This window comes from Periplaneta americana, chromosome 12 (genome assembly GCF_040183065.1).
Source record: "Periplaneta americana isolate PAMFEO1 chromosome 12, P.americana_PAMFEO1_priV1, whole genome shotgun sequence".
NCBI lineage: Eukaryota > Metazoa > Arthropoda > Insecta > Blattodea > Blattidae > Periplaneta > Periplaneta americana.
The window spans coordinates 99,364,977-99,388,031 of NC_091128.1; the positions used below are offsets into that span (position 1 = coordinate 99,364,977).

At 35.2% G+C, this 23,055-nt stretch overlaps 1 protein-coding gene across 3 annotated transcripts in view; it reads left to right on the plus strand.

Moving 5' to 3' along the window:
* The window catches only part of LOC138710710 (regulator of G-protein signaling 9), a 493,358-nt gene that overhangs the window by 402,567 nt on the left and 67,736 nt on the right, over window positions 1–23,055 (plus strand). For all 3 annotated transcript variants that reach the window (XM_069841776.1, XM_069841777.1, XM_069841778.1), the window contains exons 4-6: window positions 15,975–16,025; window positions 20,358–20,467; window positions 22,439–22,555. In XM_069841776.1, coding sequence (XP_069697877.1) covers window positions 15,975–16,025; window positions 20,358–20,467; window positions 22,439–22,555 — 278 coding nt within the window. The remainder of the gene's footprint in view (window positions 1–15,974; window positions 16,026–20,357; window positions 20,468–22,438; window positions 22,556–23,055) is intronic.

The window sequence follows — 23,055 nt, forward strand, 5'->3', positions numbered from 1 at the left end:
TGTAATATCTACAATATGATGCAAGGTCACTTCCCTACCTTTGATAGATTGTCTGATAAAAAATAAATTCATTTTAAAAATTGGTCAAATAGAAGTATTTTCTTCTAACACAAAAAAATATTATTTATTAAGGAATGTAGTTGAAAGAGCATGATATTATAAGCATGAGTTTCAGCAATAAAATAAAAGAGAGAGAACATGAAAAAGTTAATAAGTTTATGAGTTATGAGGGAAATGCTTCATCACTGCACAGTGAACTGCCACCATTTTGAATGTTGAAAAAAAATATATAAATTTTAATTATTGTACAAGATACAGTAATGGAGGAAAAAAATGTTGAATATTTCCAAAAATTTTACTGCTGTAAGCTGTATCTAACCCCTTAAACATAGCGGGAATAATATTACATTCATTCTCTTTCCTTAATTAGGAATTTATATCTATTACAGTTCCTTCTCTTTGGTGCAATAGAAGTGGCTGGTGGTTGTTTTGTATTATTTATAAATGACAGACTTTTACTCTGTATGTTTTGGTGTGTAATATAGTCGACACAACATTGGAATTTGAACATTAATATATGCTGAACAAACATTGTGCACACTGTGTAATTCTGAATTCTTGTTGATATTTGTATTGCGTATTATTTTATGTCTGTTCGTTGCGTGTTTGAGTTATGTAATGTAGATATTAGTTGAAAGAGAGCTAGAAAAACATAATAAATACAGAGAGTAAATATAATACGTACTTGATTCAAAACTTTATGCACACAAAACATACAGTGGTTTTGCCCTCTTTCAGCTCAAAAGAAATCCCTTTCTGTTCAGACAATTGAAGTCCTTTTTCATAGCCATGATCATCATCGTCAACAAAAACCAACAGGCCGTTCCGTTTTCATAAAAATTGAACATCATCCGTCCATTTTGCTTCAGATAGCGCACTATTACTCCTCCTGTTTATAACTTAATGTTTTCTTTGCGTTATCACTTTCGTTTCATTCATAGAATGTTTTTGCAAGAATCTTGCTTCAACTTTCAGTTAATTTTAGTAATTGTTACGTATTAAGTTGTGTTTACACTATGGATTTATGTTAAAAACATATATTTAAAATACTTTATTACATTTTATGAACAAAAATTAAACACTTTTATTGTAGCAAGTCCACGCCTGTGGAGTAACGGCTAGCGCGTCTGGCTGCGAAACCAGGTGGCCCGGGTGCGATTCCCGGTCGGGACAGGTTACCTGGTTGAGGTTTTTTCCGGGGTTTTCCCTCAACCCAATATGAGCAAATGCTGGGTCACTTTCGGTGTTGGACCCCGGACTCATTTCACCGGCATTATCACCTTCATCCCATTCAGACGCTAAATAACCAAAGATGTTGATAAAGCGTCGTAAAATAACCCACTAAAAATTATTTTAGCAATGATAAACCTGCACAATAGATCCAGGTTCTTTTTTAGTTATTTTGGCTGTCAAATATCTTACAAAGCTGATAAAGCTTCAAGGAAGGACACTATGAGTTTTTACGCTAAAAGGTCCTGAAACGAAAATTGGGGTTTTGGCATAAAATCATATCCCAACTCTTGCGTCACACAAGGATATGTTTATTTTCTTTCGTACGGCCATTTTGAAAGGAACTACAACGGCATTTAAATGACATATACCTGCCCTTTTGATTCTTTGTTGAAGTTACAGTAACTTTTTCTCAAAATAACATTTTACAATGCAAAATGTTCCAAGTGCTTCATTATTGCTCCGATCTCCTTGAAAATGTACATACATATTACACATACAATATATGTTGTACATAAAATGTGTCTACTATAAACATAAAAATTATGTATTACTTTCAGAAACACTGTACGTCGAAGTCTGAAAAGTCGAAAAATATTAATTTTTAAAAAGTTGATATCACATATATTTTTGTACGTTAAAACAGTACAACAACGAAGACCTGTAATACACGTTATGCATTTCATATCTGTATCCTAAAATAAATTTAAGGGTGATAACTAAAAAATTAGGACACCTGGAACTTTTTCAAAATTCTTCACATATATATTTAATATACAATAAATCCAAAATTATGCATCAACATCGCTTCGAATTTGAATGATGTATTTCTTTTAACGATTCTGAATTAAGACTAAAAATTTAGTGGAAAGTGGTTAAAATACTACACTTTTTTTTTTCCAAATCAGTAAGGACCCCTTAAAGCAGAAAGCTTACTATACTGGTTCCACGTTTTAAAGCGACGAAACAGGAAGTTGTTCTATGGGCGAAGGGTGAGTGCGGGTAGAGGAGTAGCTTGTACAGTGTTATCACATTGAGTGAGAACGTAACTTTTCACTGGAGTTTATAATGCAAAAATTCGACTGCTAGCGACAAACTGACAATACAATACCAACCGAGCGCTATGTATTGCTCTGTTGTTCGGCGGGACAATGTTGCCAAACTTACAGCGCCAGGCCACGTGCGTTTTATGTAGTTACTTCCGTGTGCTGTATCATTGCCTCTACTATTGAGAGTGTAAGTGTGTAAACAAAGCTTTCTGTAGTAGCCTAGAGATAGCCTTGGTGTAAATCGTAAGCATTTCAATTACTCCGTCATACGTATACTTTAAATATTCTGGTGAAAACTGCAAAGACCTTAACTCAATTCGAACTCGCGCCACGACTATGTGGCAACCGAGCCTCTACTGCCAGCAACATGATGTCACTTCCTGTTTAGTCGCCTCATAAGGTAGAAACTAGTATAGTTCCAATGCTTGGTTGTTTCTTTAGTCAACTGTTCGAAGACGGGCTTGAACCTAATAGGTGGCTACAATATAATATTTTATTACTCAGTCAATGACAAATCAATGTAAAATAATGACTTATTTTATAGTCATTAAGTTTATATACATGAATTACAAAATTGCGAACGTTTTCGCCTATTCAGGCATCCTCAGGCAGAGTTATACAATATCTCAATGTCACATACGTAGCTATTGGTGGTGAGTACTATTTGAATTAATGATGTACAAGCCATCTCCATTATTAAAATGTAATATTACAGGTAGTAAACTTAATAATGTTAAAAATGTTAAAACCATTTAGTAATTAAACTTCATAATATGTGGAACTCTTGTTCAGTCCAATGAGTGGTGAATATCTGAAATGTATAAAAATATAATAGAAATGGGAATATCAAATGTAAATTGTAATCGGATTGGATATTTAAAAGTACTCACGTCGTTTCACTGCAGTTGTCACATTTTAAACGACGTGAGTACTTTTAAATATCCATGATAGATTGGTAACTAAGACTTTCGTGGTTCGAATCCTGCCTGGGAAGGATTTTTTTTTTTCCTTGTTCAAATTTATTCCCAATACTTTTCGATTGCAGCGATATTTTACTACTAATTAACTTATTATTCCCAGAACATGAATTTTACCAGCAATCTATAAGTATTGGGAATAAATTTGAATAAGAAACAATAAAAGTTTCCTTTCCAGGCAGGATTCGAACCACGGAAGTCTTAGTTACTAGTCTATCGTGCTCTGGAGTGAACAAGGCTCTGAAATCAGCTACAAGGGTCGGTCCGGTTTTTTTTTTTTGCCACTACTGTACATATCAGCTAGAACCTCAAACAGAAGTACCAATGCATGGTATGGAACAACTTAAAGGGATAAATGCGTTTTTAGGTTTTCACGGTGAATGTTATCATTAGGGGCAGGTATTTATGGAGATTAATTTCATCATTTCTGTTTTTAAATATTGGTGTCGGCGGAGATTGTTGGAGATTGATTTGTACTCTTGGCGGAGATTAATGGAAATTTTGAAAAATATAATATTTTGGAAAATACAATATTGGAACTGAAGTATTAACTCAGTATGAATATTACTTTCCAAATAAACATTAGAGATTCTTTGGATTCTGGTAAAGGTGCGGTATGGGCAATAGACAATATTTGTTGGATTCAGACTGTACTTAACACACATTCATTAAAAACGGAAAAAAAAAACTTGCAGCCCTCAAATTAACACTTTCAAATTATTAGATAAATGTTTAATTCTTCGTCTTTTGAGTTCACTAATGTAATCAGAACACCTGGAATACCATGTAACTTAGCCTATTTGGATATACAACAAATTCAAGTGAAAAAAAATCCGAAAAAAAACGTCAGAATATGAAATTCTCTATAAAACGACGCGATAGTAATAATTGGCGAATGTGTTCATATTTCGCTATTATAACTCTGTTTTGCGATTTGTCGCGATTGTTTTATCCGCATATTGTTAATCAGAGTCACTTAATTCTTAAAGATTAGTAAAAATCAATTGTATATCTATTATGTTGTGATTTTCGCGATCTCCATAAATACCCGGCACTGGTTATCAGAAATGTATTCCACCATGTCCTGAAACTTGGCATTTCAAATGTTTCGGAACTACACAGACGTTTCATAATCAGAGCAAATAGTTAAGACCGGAAAGGTCGCCTGTTCTGTTGGGCTCGTTATGTCTGACGACTTCAACTGAGCAACCATAATTCGTCGCTATGCTTATAAAGACAACTAATTGCTGGAGTAAAAAGAAACATACAAGATTATGTTCGTTTTTGAAACTATGAGAGTACTGTGCACTTATCACAAATAGTCGTAGTACTGACCTCCAACTATACTGTGGACAACTGGATCGAGTACACGAAGTTTTAAAGCGTCGATATTTAGCTTTGATCAACGGACTGCATGCACTTTCCAACAATACAACGCTCCAGAACACAGGCAAATTGACGCGGTGAAAAAAAAAATAGAAATTACATGGGATCAAAGTGCTGCTAGTGTCCAGGTATTTTCCCATACTACTACGAAGCCGCACCGTTAGTCACACGGCTTGGATGTCGGTTTTTCACGCTGGTAACGCTGCACAGTGTGTAATTTTCCCAATCTACTGTAGGTGGACAAAAATCAAATTTCGTCTTGTGAATACACATATAGGTGAATATGAATCCATGTTCTTTAACATTTGAGTCCACACCTGTGGAGTAACGGTTAGCGCTTCTGATCGCGAAACCAGGTGGCCCGAGTTCGAATCCTGTCGGGGAAAGTGACCTATTTAAGGTTTTTCCGGGGTTTTCCCTCAACCCAATACGAGCAAATGCTGGGTAGCTTTCGGTGCTGGACCTCGGACTCATTTCACCGGCATTATCACCTTCATTTCATTCAGACGCTAAATAACCTGAGTTGTTGATACAGCGTCGTAAAATAACCCGATAATAAAAAAATGTAGTGTTTGGAGAATGTTGTGAGGGATAGCTTTTACTGTTTTATCAGCATCAAGCTATATTTAGAAGGGTATGAACAATGAGTTCTTCCTAACATTTCTCGCTCCTGTCCATTCGTAGAAAGTGAGGCTTATTATGTGGGTAAAAAATAGCCAATTGTTAGTGATTTACTGTGTTGTGAGACATAAGATCTTTCCACACAGGTACTAATGTAACTTTAATTTCAAGTTTTTAAAGTATTTTTCTTTTTACAGTAGTGTTTAAATATTACAATTGAAAAAAAATGTTTAGTTCTCCAAATAGGCCTATAATGTGAGTTTTAGTGTAGTCGGTCATGTCCGGTTACAATAATTTTTTTACCATTTAATACAGTATCATTTAGAGTGTTGAATCCCTGTTTTAAAGTTTTCGCGTTCTTGCGCGTTTATCAGTAATTATTTATTTTTCAGTGGTGAGGCACACTGTAATGAGGCGGCAACTATTCCATGTTTAGCTCAACAGCAGAAAATAATCATGGAACGAGGAAGTTTTTAATAGCTTTGCGAGTGTTTTAGGCCTTCAAAATTATTCACATGACATCGAACATCACGTTAAAATACATTGGACATATTTTTATGTAACCTTAACAAATGCACCGTGGATCAGAACGCAAATCTAGTAGCTGGACAAAATTAATAAATTCTCTACATTCTAACGGATTGTTATGAAACTTTGTACAAGCCTCACAGGTAATAATAACGTTTTGTATATAAACTCTGATTACGTTTGCACAAGAAGAAGTTCCCTTTTATAGCGGGTGCATTTAGACAAAATTAATAAATTTCGCTCGTATTTAACAGATTTTTATGAAACATTGTACGGAAGTTACAGGTAGCGTATATTTTTGTATACAAACTATATTTGCGGTTTCATATGAGGAACTCGGATGGTAAAAGTATGCCAGAGGAAAATGGAGCGAAAAATAATGCAAGTGACGCTAAAAGACCGAATCCGCAATGTGGACCTCAGGAAGAACACGGGCATGAAAGATGCAGTACAGGTTGCAGACGAACTTAAATGGAATTGGGGAGGCCACGTAGCTAGGATGCGTGACACCCAGAGGACATACAGAGTGACCATGTGGGACCCCAGGATAGGGAAGAGGAGTGCAGGAAGACAGAGAACCAGATGGGCGGATACATTCTCACAGAGAGCGGGGCAGCAGATCAACATAGAAAAAACTGTCGAAGAAACATCAATCGGTGGAAAGTGAAATGTGTTCTAAAGTGCCAGCAGCAATGCGAATGATAATGTGAATAGTGAAATGATGCAAAGTGCGCGGCAGAATCAGTGAATAGTGACCGTAAACCAGTGAAAGTGCTTCATACCCAACACGAGAGACGATGAACAAGAGAACAAGGTCGAACACTCTCTAGGCTAACTCACCTAAAGAGTGAATCAGAGCTACCCTGCCTACGTGCGGGAGGACTTAGCCCTCAAGGGATGTCATAGGCTAAATACTAAATGAGGAACTACCCCTTTACAGGGGGTGCATATAAACAAAATTAATAACTTCTCCTTTATCTAACAGATTTTTATGACACTTTTTACAGAAGTTTCAGGTAGTATAGTTTTTGCCTACAAAGTCTGATTATGTTTCTATAAGAGGAACTTCCCCTTTATAGTGATGTATTTAGGCAACATCAATAACTTCTCTACAATAAACATTTACGAAACTCTGCACAAGAATTATTATTATAGGTAGCATATAGAGTTTGTACACAAAAAATATATGCTATCTGTAACTCCTGTACAAAGTTTTATAAAATATGTTGTGGAGTATTTGGTAATTTTGTTTAAATTCACCCCCTATAAAGAGGTAGTTCCTATTACACAAACGTAATCAAAGTTTGTACACAAAAAGTAAGTGCTACCTACAATGACAGTAAAAATTTTCATAACAATCTGTTAGAATGCAAAGAAGTTATTAATCTTGTCCAGCTAGATATTTGCTTTTTTACATACTCTGCGCTGATTCGAATCCTGGTGGGTTCATGTGGAATTTGTGGTAGACATGGTAGGTTTTCGTAAAATATACCTACTCATGTTTCCCATACCAACATTCCACTATTGCTCCATTAATCATCATGCAATGCTATGTAGTTCTCCTCCCATGATGCACCGAGAGCAAAAAAAGCTGAAGCTTCTGTGACTCACTCATAGATGAGGACGTGTGAGTGGACGATGCAAAGTCAAGAACCCGCTATTGAATAAAAAGGAATACGGCTTGTTCGGATCCATAACAATATTTCTATGTAGGCCTACACGGCGGTTTAAATAAGTGAAGGAACTGAAACGTATGTCGAGAGTGTTTCACCTTCAAACAGAAAGAAAGGTGTCTGCGACAAATTTACATGCCGACTGAGAATGGGTTAGAATTACATTCAAGAATTAAATTTATTTAGTCTACTAATGTTGCAAAAGAAGAATTTCATTTGATACTTTTACATTGCAAAATTTTGACTTTATTGTTCTATAGTGAGATTCCATAGCAACGTGTTGTGAAGTATTTTATACCCTACTTTTATAACACACTTTTCTATTTACCGCAATGAAACAAATGTAACTTTTTAAGGAAAAAACATTAACGAAATGTTATTGAAATGTTGCAATTACTGCAATTTTGCATGCTCACATTAGGGACATTAGTTGGACTCACATCTGCATGGCTTGAGTTATGAACGACTCCAGAATCCACGGACGTACCTGCAACACATTCCACAGAATCCCCTTAGGATAAGATTTACTACTGATTTCTTGAATTCTAAGGATTCTTCCACGTACCCTTCAGCGACAGTTCTCGACTTCCAGTCAGCATGTCGTTTCAGTATCAGGATATCCGCTCCCCGTCGTAGATGACCGTCTAAAACAATATCCAGCGTACTCCTTAGCATTTTCAAGGCCTAGAAATTCGGCAACTAGTTTTGGTGCTTTTCCAACATATTAATTCCAACCACCTGCATTCCACACTTTCCATTTCGATAAACAACAAAATATTTATTACCTAGTTTGTTTTATACGAACTCGAAGTTCATTGTATTTTCTGCAAATATTAAGCAAATCAATGGAATCTGAATGGGCACCAACAACAAAACTTCTTGAAACATTTGTTTTGGATTGAACTATTCTAATGACAAAAGCTGAACCAATCTACAACATCGTTGACTGTTAATTTGTAAAGCTCATCTCGCGTACATGCACCAGCTATCCCGAATATGAGAGCAACTTTAATCATAAAATATCTTTCATCGGCTGAGTTTTTCAGAAACTGTATTAATTGATTCTTCTCTAAAATTTTGGATTTCTTTGGACGAAAATCAACGGACTGTTTTATTTTAATTATCTAAGTTTAGCATATTTACTAATATCTACATTATCATTGATAATAGGAGTAGATTTTATCATTTAATACTCTGACCAAAGACTAGAAGGTTTGATTTGTCTAGAGTTTTGTTAAAAATAAGCAAGTAACCCAATTTCTTTACTCTGACTTATTTTTTTTTTCTTTACATACTATTCCTTGAATCTCGTATAGACAATTTCATACAGTTTTCGTGACTTATCAGGCAGCAAATTTAATATAGCATTCTGTACAGCTTCCAGAATTTCGGGCGGGTTACTAGCAAACTCTTCTACTTCAATCTCTTCCTCCGATATTTAATCGCAATTATCAGGTTTGAAAATGGCGACTTCACATAATATTAGTTCATTTCTACATACACAATCTTGTTCCTTGGAAACGATTCTGTATACAATCAAGTAGGCTTTGGCCGACTCAAACTACAAATTATTATAAGTTTATTTTTCACACTTTTAAAATAATTTTCGTAAAATAGACGAAACGTTGATAAAATGTAGTCAACATGTTACAAAACTAGCTTTAGTAAGTCGCGGGTATTAGAACACTCCCTCCTGTCGTGTTTTAACTTGACCCTCTCGTTACTAAAGCTCCACTTCTGTAACCAGTTGTCTAATAACTAATAGAGAATAATCTCTTTCTGTTATTTAATCCCAAATAAAGTAAATAGTTGTATAAAAAAACCTTTTCAATAAGCTCTAACATTTGAAATAGAGAAAACTTATTTTGTGTTCAGCAATTACAATTAAATTAAATGCTCACAGGACTGCACTATAAACGGTTTGTTTACTATCACGTACGCTAATTGTTAAGTTAACTGGATTGGCCGTTAGATACTAATAAAACAGTACCATCAAATTAAACGGAACAAATCCCTAATGCTTTCAATAATTGACAAACGATTTTGAACACGTGCTATGTACGATTACAGTACGTAATTCAACTAGTAACAATATTAGCTGAATTATTCTATGTTGCCAAAGTGTGCAATAACTACGTAAGTTTTTTGTTTTTATGTAATTATTTATTTATTGAATCTTCAAAATTTGTAAGTAACCCCATTGCATCTAAGATATTATATTAGGGTTATAATTAAAATAAAATATAATATATAACAACACAAATGCTTTTACAATATATTAAAAATATTACAAGTAAAACCAAGAAAACATTTTTACAACAATAAAGTCTAACAAACGTTTTGAAAATATGAGGACAATAAGATTTAATATGATGTTACATTTGTATAAATATGATCTTAAATTATCTACACAGATCTTTTCTCCAGGAAATTGGGCAATCCAACAGCACATGGTTAACAGTCTGTAATTCTTCGTTAAATTTGCAGAAATAATAATTTTCTCATTAATATAAAATCTTTGAAAATAGGAACCAAATTTACCAAGGCCTGTGAGAAACTGAGTGACAGTGTAGTTTGGCACCAGTACTTTTACATTTTACGCGATTTCAGATCGTGGGAATATTGTGTGATATGAATGAATGTGCAGAAGTGTTGTGGTATTAACTAAATTAAGGCTTTGTTTTTAATTTACACAGAGCGTTTCTTTTACAATTTTCCATATTGCTCATAATCATTGCTAATGGACGTTTAAAATTTCGTCATGCTTGTTTTTGGCGAATATAACTGATCCGTTGTTGCCGACAGATTTAACTTAAATCTTTCCGTCTTCCCATATGCAAGTTATATCATTAACTGTATTTAAAACTCAGCTTCAGATGTCAAGCTCACTTAGCACACATTTTCAAGTTCAACACGAAGATTTTGCGCTACCGGTACTGTAGATGCTGGAAAAGAGAATTTTTATTGCCTTGATATTTGTGTCGCTTCACTTTCTGTTCTGTTAACTAATTTAATTTTCTACGTACTGCAGTAAAATAAAGGTTCCTTCTGTTCTGAATGTAATTGATCTAAATATGTGTATAGTTAAACTAAATTACCATTTTTGTAGATACACGAGGTAACACTTCTTAGCCATTGATAATAATTAATACTATTTATACGCCAAATAATGTGTGTGCAAAAAATGAAAACTGTAGGTAAAATATTTTGAATTTTCAAATTCTGCCAGGAAATACATATTTACCCTCCTTTCCTGAGAAGTGGAATTGCATATTTTTTGTCTTGTATTATTCCTGTTTAGTTTCAGGCGATGATTTTGCTTAGAAAAGCAGATTCGCCAAAGGTTCGTCGCTGAAGTGTGACGAGCGTTTCTGCGAATTAGCCATTACTGTGACAGTGGTAAATTGACTTCTCAAGAAGTCGGCGTGCTGCGATAAGCATGCCAATTAAACACACAATGCCGGCAATCATAGCCTGTTTCAATACAAGATCACCAGGGCGTACGTAAACCGATTTAATGCAGTGTGTAAACGGTGCATTGTGTGCATTAAAGTGTCGCACAGCAGCGGCCTAGACTTAAAGGCGGAATCAGAATGCTTAACTATACGGAAATTGTTTGATATGCAGCCTTAAAACAAGTCACAAAATATGAGATGTCACGGTTCATGTGTGGTTGAGTTTTGAAGTGGATTTGGGGTTTTTAAACAGGGTATTGAGAGTTTCGAGATTTATGTACAGTATACTATATTCGCCAATGTTTCTGAATTATTGTCAGCTTTCATATTAACGCAACAACTTACATGAAATCAGACGCAGGAAACAGAATTTGTGCAATCAGTTGCGTGTTGAATTTCACACCTTCGCAACCGTTTACGTACAGTACTTGCAATATCTTACTGTTGTACGTTTTCACAAATTTTGATCTGTACATCATTAACATAACAAATTACTTCAAATTTTACTGAAATCTTCTGGGAAGAACTTAAAATGCCTAATTGCACGGATGAACACTTAAATCATATGTGTATAAAAGTGTTGAAAAGATTGACAGGGGAAATTCCACTGCGAAACTATCTTCAACATATTAGTGTATTTTATTTTATATTAGCTGAAAGCACATGAACTTGCCCGGTTCTTCCTTTTTTGCTTCTACTTTTAATTAAACTAGTTGTTATACTTCTCGGAAACTCAACTATACAGAAAACCGAAACGAACTGTCTTTACTAAGCTTTCTTCGTCAATAAAGATGAATCTTTACGTAGCGTCACTTACAAGAATTAATGAACTTCTTAGCCAAATGCCTGCTAGAGTTAACTCATTTTAAACAGCTGTAGTTCAGGTACCGAAATCATCTTATTTATTCTGGTGTCGTTAAGGGCATCAGGCCTTACATACATTACTTGTATATTAAGATTCATATATACGGAATGATTCAGAACCTCTGTACCAAACTTGGAGTAACACACGTTCAAATTGCGAAGATTTAATAGTATAATACACCATAATAAAGAAACAGTCACGACCGGGGACCGAACACGGTACGCTTTCTTAGCAGCCCAACGTGCTATACATTGTTACAAAGGAGATACAGAATGCATGCATTGAAGGTGACTGACATATAATATTACTTACTTAATTACTTACTTACTTAATTACTTACTTAATTGTTTACTTACTTACTTACAAATGGCTTTTAAGGAACCCGAAGGTTCATTGCCGCTCTCACATAACCCCGCCATCGGTCCCTATCCTGAGCAAGATTAATCCACCCTCTATCATCATCAGGCTTCGGTCCTCGGCACAAAACCGCATGAAGTTCAGAACGCACGGGCGATAGTGTTGTGTTGGTCGAGTGGATTGGGAGATGGAGCGCGTAGTTACTTCGTGTCTCAACATGTAAACAGTCAGTCACAAAATATATTTCACCCTGTACAGATGCAGTATATACAGTACATTCCTAGTGTAGACAATAAATGTATATCATTAAAGTATTAACGTGAGTTGTAACCTTCAATCAGGTGTCCCTATGCCGAAGACTGTTACACGTATTCCAGCCAAGCAGCAATACACACAACGGTAATGCACATTACGGACCCACCTGTGCTGTTACAGTCAGCCCACACGGATCATGACGTCATTTATACTCCGTGTACTCTAAAACTCATACTGGTTACTCTATATCCCTAGGCCGAAGCCTGATCATCATATCCCACCTCCCTCAAATCCATTTTAATATTATCTTCCCATCTACGTCTCGGCCTTCCCAAAGGTCTATTTCCCTCCGGTCTCCCAACTAACACTCTATATGAATTTCTGGATTTGCCTATACGTGCTACATGCCCTGCCCATCTCAAACGTCTGGATTTAATGTTCCTAATAAATTATGTCAGGTGAAGAATGAGTGCAATTCTGCGCTGTGTAACTTTCTCCATTCTCCTGTAACTTCATCCCTCTTAGCCCCAAATATTTTCCTAAGAACCTTATTCTCAAACATCCTTAATCTCTGTTCTTCTCTCAAAGTGAGAGTCCAAGTTTCACAGCCATACAGAACAACCAGTAATATAACTGTTTTATAAATTCGAACTTTCAGATCTTTTGACAGCAGACTAGATGATCTCTAATATCTATTTTTAGATTAAGAATCATTTACACATATAAACATAGCTTCTCAACTTTCTAAACCTTTATTAATATGCATGTTCTTGTATACAACAGCATCATGATTAGTTTTAATTTATTACTTGACTTATATTCAGGTTGAATTTATGCAGATAACTGTACCGTTTGTTGATCAATTAAAAAAGCACTATTTCTTTCCATGAGTGTAAAGTTTAAGAAAAGAGAAATGAGGTGCCTGATTTTACTAAGTTCAGATATAACGCATTGTGTATGCGCACTAAACAAGAGCGCCTGTATATATTTTACTTGTAAGCAGTCTTGCGAAACTTGTTGCCTACATACAAGAGGACTGCCATCAAGACTCGGCCCATTACTTTTTATGGTATTGTACATGAAGAACAACAGCGCAAACAGACTCAGACATTTTCTTTAAATCACAGTTTGAAAATTCCGAAGCTACTAGTACTGCTTGTGCAGTAATTGACTTGGACTAAAGAGCTTCAAATTTATAATTTTTTTTAAATAATGTTTTGTGTCTCATATGTTTGTAAAAGCTAGTAACAGTAGGTTTATGTACTTTCTGCGCAATAACTGACTTAAACTAAAGAACTTTAAACTCAATCATCTCTTTTTTTTAAATTAATATTTTGTTCTTCACATGTTTGTTAAATAGAATGATTAAAACACAAAGTTACTAATTAAAAACTGTACAATATCATATTTTTTTCAATTGAAGAATGATCCTGTTCCAGTAAATTCTTTATAATTTTGACTTTTACTAATTCAGACTGGATTTCCCCCAAATTAATCCGAATTAGTGAGGTTGTACTGTATACCTCAAAAAGTTTGAAGTTGTATGACTGTGGTTCCTAATAGCAGAAGCGCGCTAGAAATTATCGGAGAAAAGAATAAAAACGAAGTATAAAATTAAATATTGACAGCACAACAAGTATCAGTCAGATATATAGTAAAAGTAGGAGACCATTTATCACGAGTACAAGACACTCCACTATCGAAAATAGCTTAAGCATATCGACCAAAGGCACAACAAACTCCGGTGATCTATTTCGTAAATGTATAGAAACACTAGCACCATACATGTAAATTCTATTGTGACTAATAAAACTGCGCTTCACAACAGACTATGCTTCGCTTGTTATTTAATTTCAACCTGTTATTTAACGACGTTGTATCAACCGTGCGGTTTCTGGTGTCGGAAAAATTGGTGAAAACGAAATGGAATTTTATTGAGACAAGTAAGAGGATTCGCAATCGGAACACCTGATACTGGCCTTACAGTTGAGAAAATCTTGAAAAAACTCCAACCAGGCAATTAGCTCAAGCGGGATTCGAACTCAAGAACTGGCTTAGCCTTCAGGATACGAGTTCCACTCGTTACTCTGAGCTATGCCGGTAGTCACCTTTTATTAATATACAGTATGTTCACAAGTACGTGATAGTCAATGTAGTTTAGTATTTGCCTGCAAACGAGAACATTACAAACTCATTAAAACAGTAAATTAATGTAACCGTGTGTATCCCCGTTATAATATACAGCAATCTGATTTATAAACATTTGACATTTTACGGCCGGTCCACCGAGTTAGCTCTGTGGTAGCGTGTCTGTCTCCAGACTAGCCGGCCTGGGTTCGATTCCCGGCGGAATCAGAAATTTTCATGTAAAATTTCTACCTCGGGACTAGGAGAGATGGCGGTGCACCAATATACCTGAGTTAAACCCCAAATCTCTTCGCAGTCCATATGAAAGAAGGTATACGTCACTTTTGATAGTGATTCGTCCATCGGATGGGGAAGTTAAGCCTGGCGGCACCCTTGATGCTATTCGACAGGAGTACGCTACGTACCGGCACCGGGTTTCCCCTTCTCCCTTCCTCACCTTCAACATCATCCTCACCCATTCCCCACTTACACGAACATTTACACATACATTCACCCTAATACACGAAGTAACTCTTCACAGATACACATCATGCATAAAGTGACCCGCCGAAGTGGTGTGCAACTTGAAAATGGGTCACAATCGTGTCATTTTCCGAAGTATACGGAACCCATATCACGCAAGTGAAACGGGTAGTCATTAGACACACACATTTTACGGTCATATGACCTTCGGGAATCAGCATTAACCTTTCTCAAGCGATATAGCAAATTCTTTATGCTTCAGTATGCTCTAATGCAGCGTCATTGTTTGGAGAGTTGCAATTAATCATACATTATACTGTATTAGGTGCTTCAGAATTCAAGTATAATATTTATTTATTTATTTATTTATTTATTTATTTATTTATTTATTTATTTATTTATTTATTTATTTATTTATTTATTTATTTATTTATTTATTTATTTATTTATTTATTTATTTGTTTGTTTATTTATTTATTTAAAAATGCTGAAGACCTATATAATAAAGGAAAAGATAACAAAAAAGTTATGAAAAAGTTATGTTAATAAACTATTATTTATACTTGAAATTATCACTTATTTCTCGATCCCTCTAAGAGGAACACGGTGTATTAGTAAATATATAAAATAAATAAATAAATTTATTATTATTATCATTATCGTAATAATAACAACTCTCAACAATTAATGGAGTGTTGTAGGTTTGTTTACAAGCAGAATAAATATGTTGTGTCTAATGCGTGGTAATGCTAATGGCGATTAATGCATATTATGCAAATTACGCTAAATGTTGCTAATGACTGAAACATTAAACCGGAACTTCAATTAGCAGAGGATATTGTTTCATGAATACATAATAACTTCGGTTAAAATGAAACCATCTTTCAGTATTTTCTTTTTCATTGCAGGCTATGATCTCATCGAATGGTTGATGGAGCGCCTTAACATCGAAGAATCTGGTGAGTATATCAAAATTTATTGGGAGAAATATTTCTAAAATAGATTTTAGTTAATTCATATTTTGTGCTTTAAACTTAGCCTATACACCATACATAATTTCATTACATGTATTGTATCCCATATCTTACATCCGATTTGACATGCAAACAAGTACAAAAAAATTACACAAAAATATATAGTACATAATTATTATTACATACTAAATAGATTAATACAAGATAAACAGTTCTTCAGTTGAGTAGAAGGTATGAATATTGAGAAATTTTGTTACTTCAGTTCTAAACTTTGTCTTTATCCTTCAAAGCTTTAAAATAATTAAGCAATACATTGAAGACTATCCTCTGATTGAGGTTCTGGCTGATACGTACATCTACTGTATTATCAGACAATATATCTCACTTGAGACGATATGTGTCAGAGAAAGAACAATTTGTTTGTATGCATCTGAAGTCTGACTAGTGTGATATATAGCTAGTGGGCGATGTATACAATGGAGAGGTAAAGGAACTGGCCACCCTACCTCATTATCTCCTGGCCTAGTTGCCTCATAAGTGATGCCTTCTTGATGTCACTTGCGGGGTTCAGACCTGTGTTCGGACAGTTGACCAAAAACAACACTGAAGAGACTAATATAGGGATACAGAACTGGCGACAGAGGGATGGAAAGCATGGGGAAAGCGTTGGTTCCCCGTTCACAGTCCACCGGTTTTGAATGACGTATCTGTGGCCCGTACGCAATCACATAAGACAGACACTGAATACAAATCCCCTCCCCTACCAAGTCAATGACGCGGGGGTGGAAGGAAGGGGTGAGTGACGTATATCGATGTGTGACGTAAAGCTACAATTGGTGCCCAGTTCTGCAAGAATAGTGGACTGCTTTTTATAACAGCTGAAACTAACAGAACATAGATGGTAATCTGATTTGTATCTTGTATTAAAATTATGAATGTTTTGATTAGTACTGAAAATAGTAGATAGATGGATTTATTGAGTAATATTATACATACAGATTTTATATTATCATAATTTTCTCTAAAATCCAATGCACAGGTCTTCTGGCCGTACGTGCTTTGTACCTAAAACAAGTTCTACTTTGTAGGCTTCACTCCCCTCACCTATGATTATATCCAAACACTCTCTAAAAGAACACACATATTAAAATGAGAATGACACAACACAACACATTATATAATATATCCTAACCTAAAACAGACATAAAAGTGTATAATTGGGTAGATACCATTATCACTTCGTCAGTTCGTGTCGCAGACTTCAACAGCTGAAGTTCTAGAAAGTATCCTAATATAAAACATCATCAAAAAAAGAATGGACTCATAAAATAGGGTCAAGATTTCTTACTATAACGAATTAACCCCACCTCTAGCCTTCATTCTGTGCTTACGAGTAGTAATCATACTAGGTATTTTTTTTACAACTGTCCGAAGACAGGTTTGAACCTCACAAGTGACACCAATAAAGCATCACGCATGAGGCAACTAAGCCAAGAGACAGTTAATTTGTTAATTTTTCGATTAATTTATGACTTTTTCGACCTCTGCTGTACAGGATGCTGCCAAGATTGATAGAAGGTTAAGGGCCAGATTTCTACACAGGGAATCTTCAAGCTTTTGTCATGATGAGACCAGTGCTGTCATGGATGCCATACGGGGTCATATACCGTATGAAAACCTACAATTTTTTTTTAATTAACCATATGGGGAAAAGAAAATGTTGTCTGTATGGAGCCATACAGCATATGATGCCTACGTTTTGTACGCGGAGATCTGTACAGATCTTAGATCATCTCTTGCTGTTCCTAATGGACTTTGATTTTCATAAACAAAAATTGTCCACCTCTGCAGCATTGGAATCCAGAATTATATAAAATAATGGTTGAAAAACAAGAAGTGCTGCAAATATACACTCCAAGATTCATTGAGACAAGTGTGCATCTACGGTGGTGCTACATGACGTATTCTTTAAATCAAGCTGCATGTACAATTAAAATGTAAAGCAAAACAATTTCTTTACTTCTTCTTTAATATTAAAAAATCATTAAATTACGATCGGAGAGATAGAGAGAAGAGAGAAAAATATATTTCAAAGGAGAAAACAAGGGGTGAGACGTATGGCCAAGAAAAAAAATACCATGACAGCACTGGATGAGACGTATATAAATCATCTAAGAGAATATGCAGAAAAGCAGTAGTCAGTTTGCAGTTCAACACTAAACTGTCCGTAGATCTTTTTCCAATATAATATTAAATAAGTTTGGAGATAAACCACCTTCCTGCCTAACTCCTGCATCAACATTGAAGGTAACGTTAGAATCAATAACAGTTTCTGATTTGCCCTCGATAGGTGCAAGGAAATTGATTACTGTATTGAGATATTTTGAAATCTTCCTTTAAATCTAATATAATAAGTTCCAGAATGAGTAGATTACAGAACTCGTTAATCAATTTAGAATCGCAAAGTCCTCTCCAAAGATGTGTCTGCTAGTTTCTCTGAACCACTGTAGAAATGTAGAATTTCGTATAATTTAAGAGGATCTGCCAATCTATTTAATCCCGTGCAATACATTTATAATAGTTATTCAAAACATTCACTTCTCCAGGCTTGAACAAAGATTTCAGGTTCTGAGTTTAATAATTTTGGTGTAACCTGCGCCGACTACAACACCAACCATTATCCTGTAAGTGTGGATAATAATATATTTCTTTCAAATGAGTCTCATGTTAGGATTCTTAGCCCTAAGGATAATCACAAACCAAGAGGATAAAAGGAGGATTGTTTTCACCACAATAGCGAGCCTTTGATATTTCTGTTTTAAAATAATTAATTCGTTTTGGTAAAAATTAATTATTATTCAGAACCTTATTTTACTAAAGCGATTGTCTCAGATTTTATGAGGTTTTCAGAGAAGGCAAAAAACCAAATGAAATTGATTGTGAACTAAACCTTATGAAGATGAAGAATACAGTCAACCATAAAGGCGTTGTCCATGTTACCTAGGCGGCTGTCCATGAAAATAACACTATTGTGAATTCTGAAGTTGGAAGTCCACATTAGCCCCTAGTGCCTCAAGAATGGCATTGGCCTCCTATCTTGTATAAATAGATTCTCGTAAACTATTGGGAGTTGGATCTGATACAGCGTATTCCGAATCTCACCGGACCGATGGACATCAATGACGTCACGCTGCAGCGAAATAGGAACAAAACTGCTGGAAGGTTCAATGGCCATCATGGTGGCTGTACAAGTTATTGTATGTGCTACGCTAGCAAGATTTTGCGAAATTTCCATACTGTCATCTCGTTCAAAGAAGAGAGAACATAAACAATTTATTTCTTGAACCAGTAGTAATAACATATCCGTTCATAAGCCATTAACATATTTTATTTACGTTATATTCATTACAAACAACACAGCAGAACACACCCCCATGACACAACAGTGGACGATTTCATTCGTCTGTTAATTCCCGCCCTATACAAGAACCAGTTAGATTCACTGATGGCGGCTGATGGATACTGCCACCACCTCTGCAAGCTGATGGAATCGGTGCGACACCGGTGGACGATCAGTGACGTCATCGTTGAAATTTCGAACACCGTGATGCCATTAGATTGCTCAGTGCTGAGACTCGGAATACGCTCATAGAGAAGCCTTTTCTTATTAAGAATCATTAAGAAAATGAAAATAGCACAAACGAACACCCGCTCTTAGTGAAATAAGGTACAGTAGGCCTATAGCCTAGTTATATTTTTTTAACCAATGCCACCAGGTTGTCTTTTCGACATTTCTGGTTCTTCTCTCCTGGCATTAATGACTTAAAAGTAGCCTATTTTGCTTACTATAATGAAACCTTTACTACTCGAAAAACTGCAAGTCGTGGAAACCAATAAATACTTGTCTGTGCACCACTCACCCAAACGCTTCCATCTATGTCACACACCAAAGGTGTAGTTATTTTTGCAGCCGCAATAGCGTTGCCCTCGGTACACCATGTTAGACGTTACCCTATACGAAATACAACATAAAAAGGCATTATAATTTTATTCTTTAAATGATAAAAACGTTTTTAAAACAAATAAATGAGAAAATCATCGCTGAATCGGAATTGCCTGCATTCCAATACAAGTTTAAGTTAACAACGAAAAAAGCGACATAAGACAGAGATCAAAATACATAGTAAGAAATATAAAAGTGAGGTCATTTGTCTTAACTTTGTTCCTAGACACACAGAGTGCACAGCTATACTTCGTTATAGTAGCTAGTATGCGTTAATGCCCTCTTGCAGTACACAAACTGTGTCTATGTTGCAGTTGAGGCTGTCCACATAGGAAATCAGCTCTGCCAGTATGGATACTTCTTTCCTGTCAGTGATTCGAAAAACTTGGTTGTCAAAGACGATAGCTCCCTCTATCGATTCCAGGCAAGTGCAATTTTATATTCATTTATACGTAAACTTTAGACTGGATTATTTCCCACCAAATATTTTCCATTGATATTATCTATACATGTGTACATACAGGGTGGAAGTGAAATAACCTTGGAGATTGAAAGGAACGATAGGGTACACGTAAATGAATAGAAAACCTATATTACATTTTGTGATTAAATGCACGGTTAATTAGAAAATTAAGTTTGAAGTTCCAGTAGTCCGGCAACATCGCCGCTAACACACTCTACTCGTGATAGGTTATTAAATTTACACGAAAACCGTGAACGTTATTGAAATACACCAGAGAGGAGTAAATTATTCTTTATTAGATTTCCTATCGATATAGACAAAAATCACGATCCTAATCGAAATAGTTACCGAATAAGAGATTGCTAACATTTGAAAAAAAAATTTCTGGAAAAAAAATTATAAACTTTCCACCAATACGATATTATAGTTTTTTGTTACATATAACATGAGCTATTCACTCTGGAAATCTGCAACGGTATTTCACTTCCACCCTGTATACACAATGTTGTTTGGAAAATGCCGTCCAAGATCACTGTAGGATCGAGGACAATATGGATTGAATTGTATGTAAAAACTAACACTTCACGATCACTCGTTACGAAAATATAGTGGTTGGTATATATCGGTCAAACGAGACGCATTACTGAAACTTGCGAAAAGTGGCAGTAAAACAACTATTGACAATCTTTCATTTTGTTTTCCTGACTAATTTTTCGACTTTAAAAATGTTTTTTTTCTTTTCAGCAAAAAATAATCTGTTAACCGGTCGAACATACAAATCAAGATTAAAACCTTCTTTGAAGCATCGAGATTCGTGGCCGAGAATCTTTTCCAGTGACAGTTAATTTTCTTTTGTCACTGCTATCGACATTTATGAGAAAACTAGAGTAATTTTACGTATTCTTGACTTTCTTGGTACAAAATAAATTATTTTATCGGGCTGAATATTGAAAAAGAGAATACTCTCGTCCGTCCGCAGCCCACGTGACTTGTATCGTAAATAACTATTAATACATATTATGCCAATTGGAAAGGAAAGTTCAGAACGACAGAAGAATCATCGCAAACCACATGGTCTAAGACATTGTAAGGATAATTTGATCTGCTAATCTCCTTCAGGTTAAATTAATTTTAAAATAACCGGTTAACCTATTGCTGATTATTTTCGAATAACCTTCCATCCTTAATCTTAATAAAAGAACGACTGAATCACAACGCTATTAGCATCTACGAACTTATGAAAATAACTGATTAATCATATAAGTGAAAACAATCTGGTTATATGGAAATGACTCCACGTGAAATGTAGTTAGGCTATAACTGAATCTGATTGGCGAGAACGACATGCTGATTGACGCGGCTCGACAAATGAACACTTGACGGTATTTTCAGAAATCAAATCAATAATGTCAACATATCAATTCCACGTCGAGTATAAAACAACGTTATCATATCTCGAATTGATTTATGGCGACAAAAAAGGTCAGCAATTTTAATTCTAATTTGAATTAAAGTCATATTATAGTCTAAAATGTGAGTGGTAGTATTGTGTGTATTGATGTCAATATATAAGAACTGTATAGGGATAATCTTTACAATGAAAACGTGACAACACCGCCTGACATTACAAGTATAAAAAATATATCCAACACAAAGCTTGCCAGTAGGGAACTAAACCACGTCGGCATCCATATCAGTTATCGATAAATTGAAAATATTTGAATGTAAACTATTCAACAGTTCACTATGTTATAAATGACACAAATACTAGCAAATTGACAATGAAAAATTTAACGACCGATCAAAATAGCTTGTTTCCAGCAAGCGATGACAAAATGAGAAATTACGAAATAATATGATGTACACCTATAATACTTTTCTTACTCCCTTGATATGCAATAGGCCTATGAACATGTTAATTGTGTGTTTCAGACTCCCTACTATTGGCCGTGGCAGCATCGCAGTCCCGATAACATAGAGTATGCCATCTACCTGGTGAAGCGAACCCTTCGCAACAAACAGCGCCATGGCCTGGAAGAATATGAGATGGTATATAGCTATTGTGTCTTCAACTACATAATATCAAGCTGAAAATAACAATAAATAAATATTACACCGCTCCGTTGATATAGGAGAAATCCAAAGTTTACCTACTTCGGATATAACACGCGTAGCAAGTCCCCTGCAATCGGCAAGCGTCATGTTTAGGTAGTGCATGAAAGTCAAGGAATATTACGGGCAGTAAAACATTGATCATACGGGAATGAGTAATATATTTAAGAGTTGTTAATTCGTTATAAAAAGTGAATCTGACACAACGTTAATACAAATTAATTTTATTTTCTAGAATAGCCTATACCTACCGGTAAGATGCAATAATAAATAAAATAAATAAATAAATAATAAATGAGTGAGTGAGTAAATGAGTAAATAAATTAAGTAAATAAACAAATTAAGCAGTGTTGGAAAGAGTGAAAGAAGAAAGAATGATCCTGAAACTGATCAGGAAGAGGAAAAAGAATTGGTTGGGTCACTGGCTGAGAAGAAAC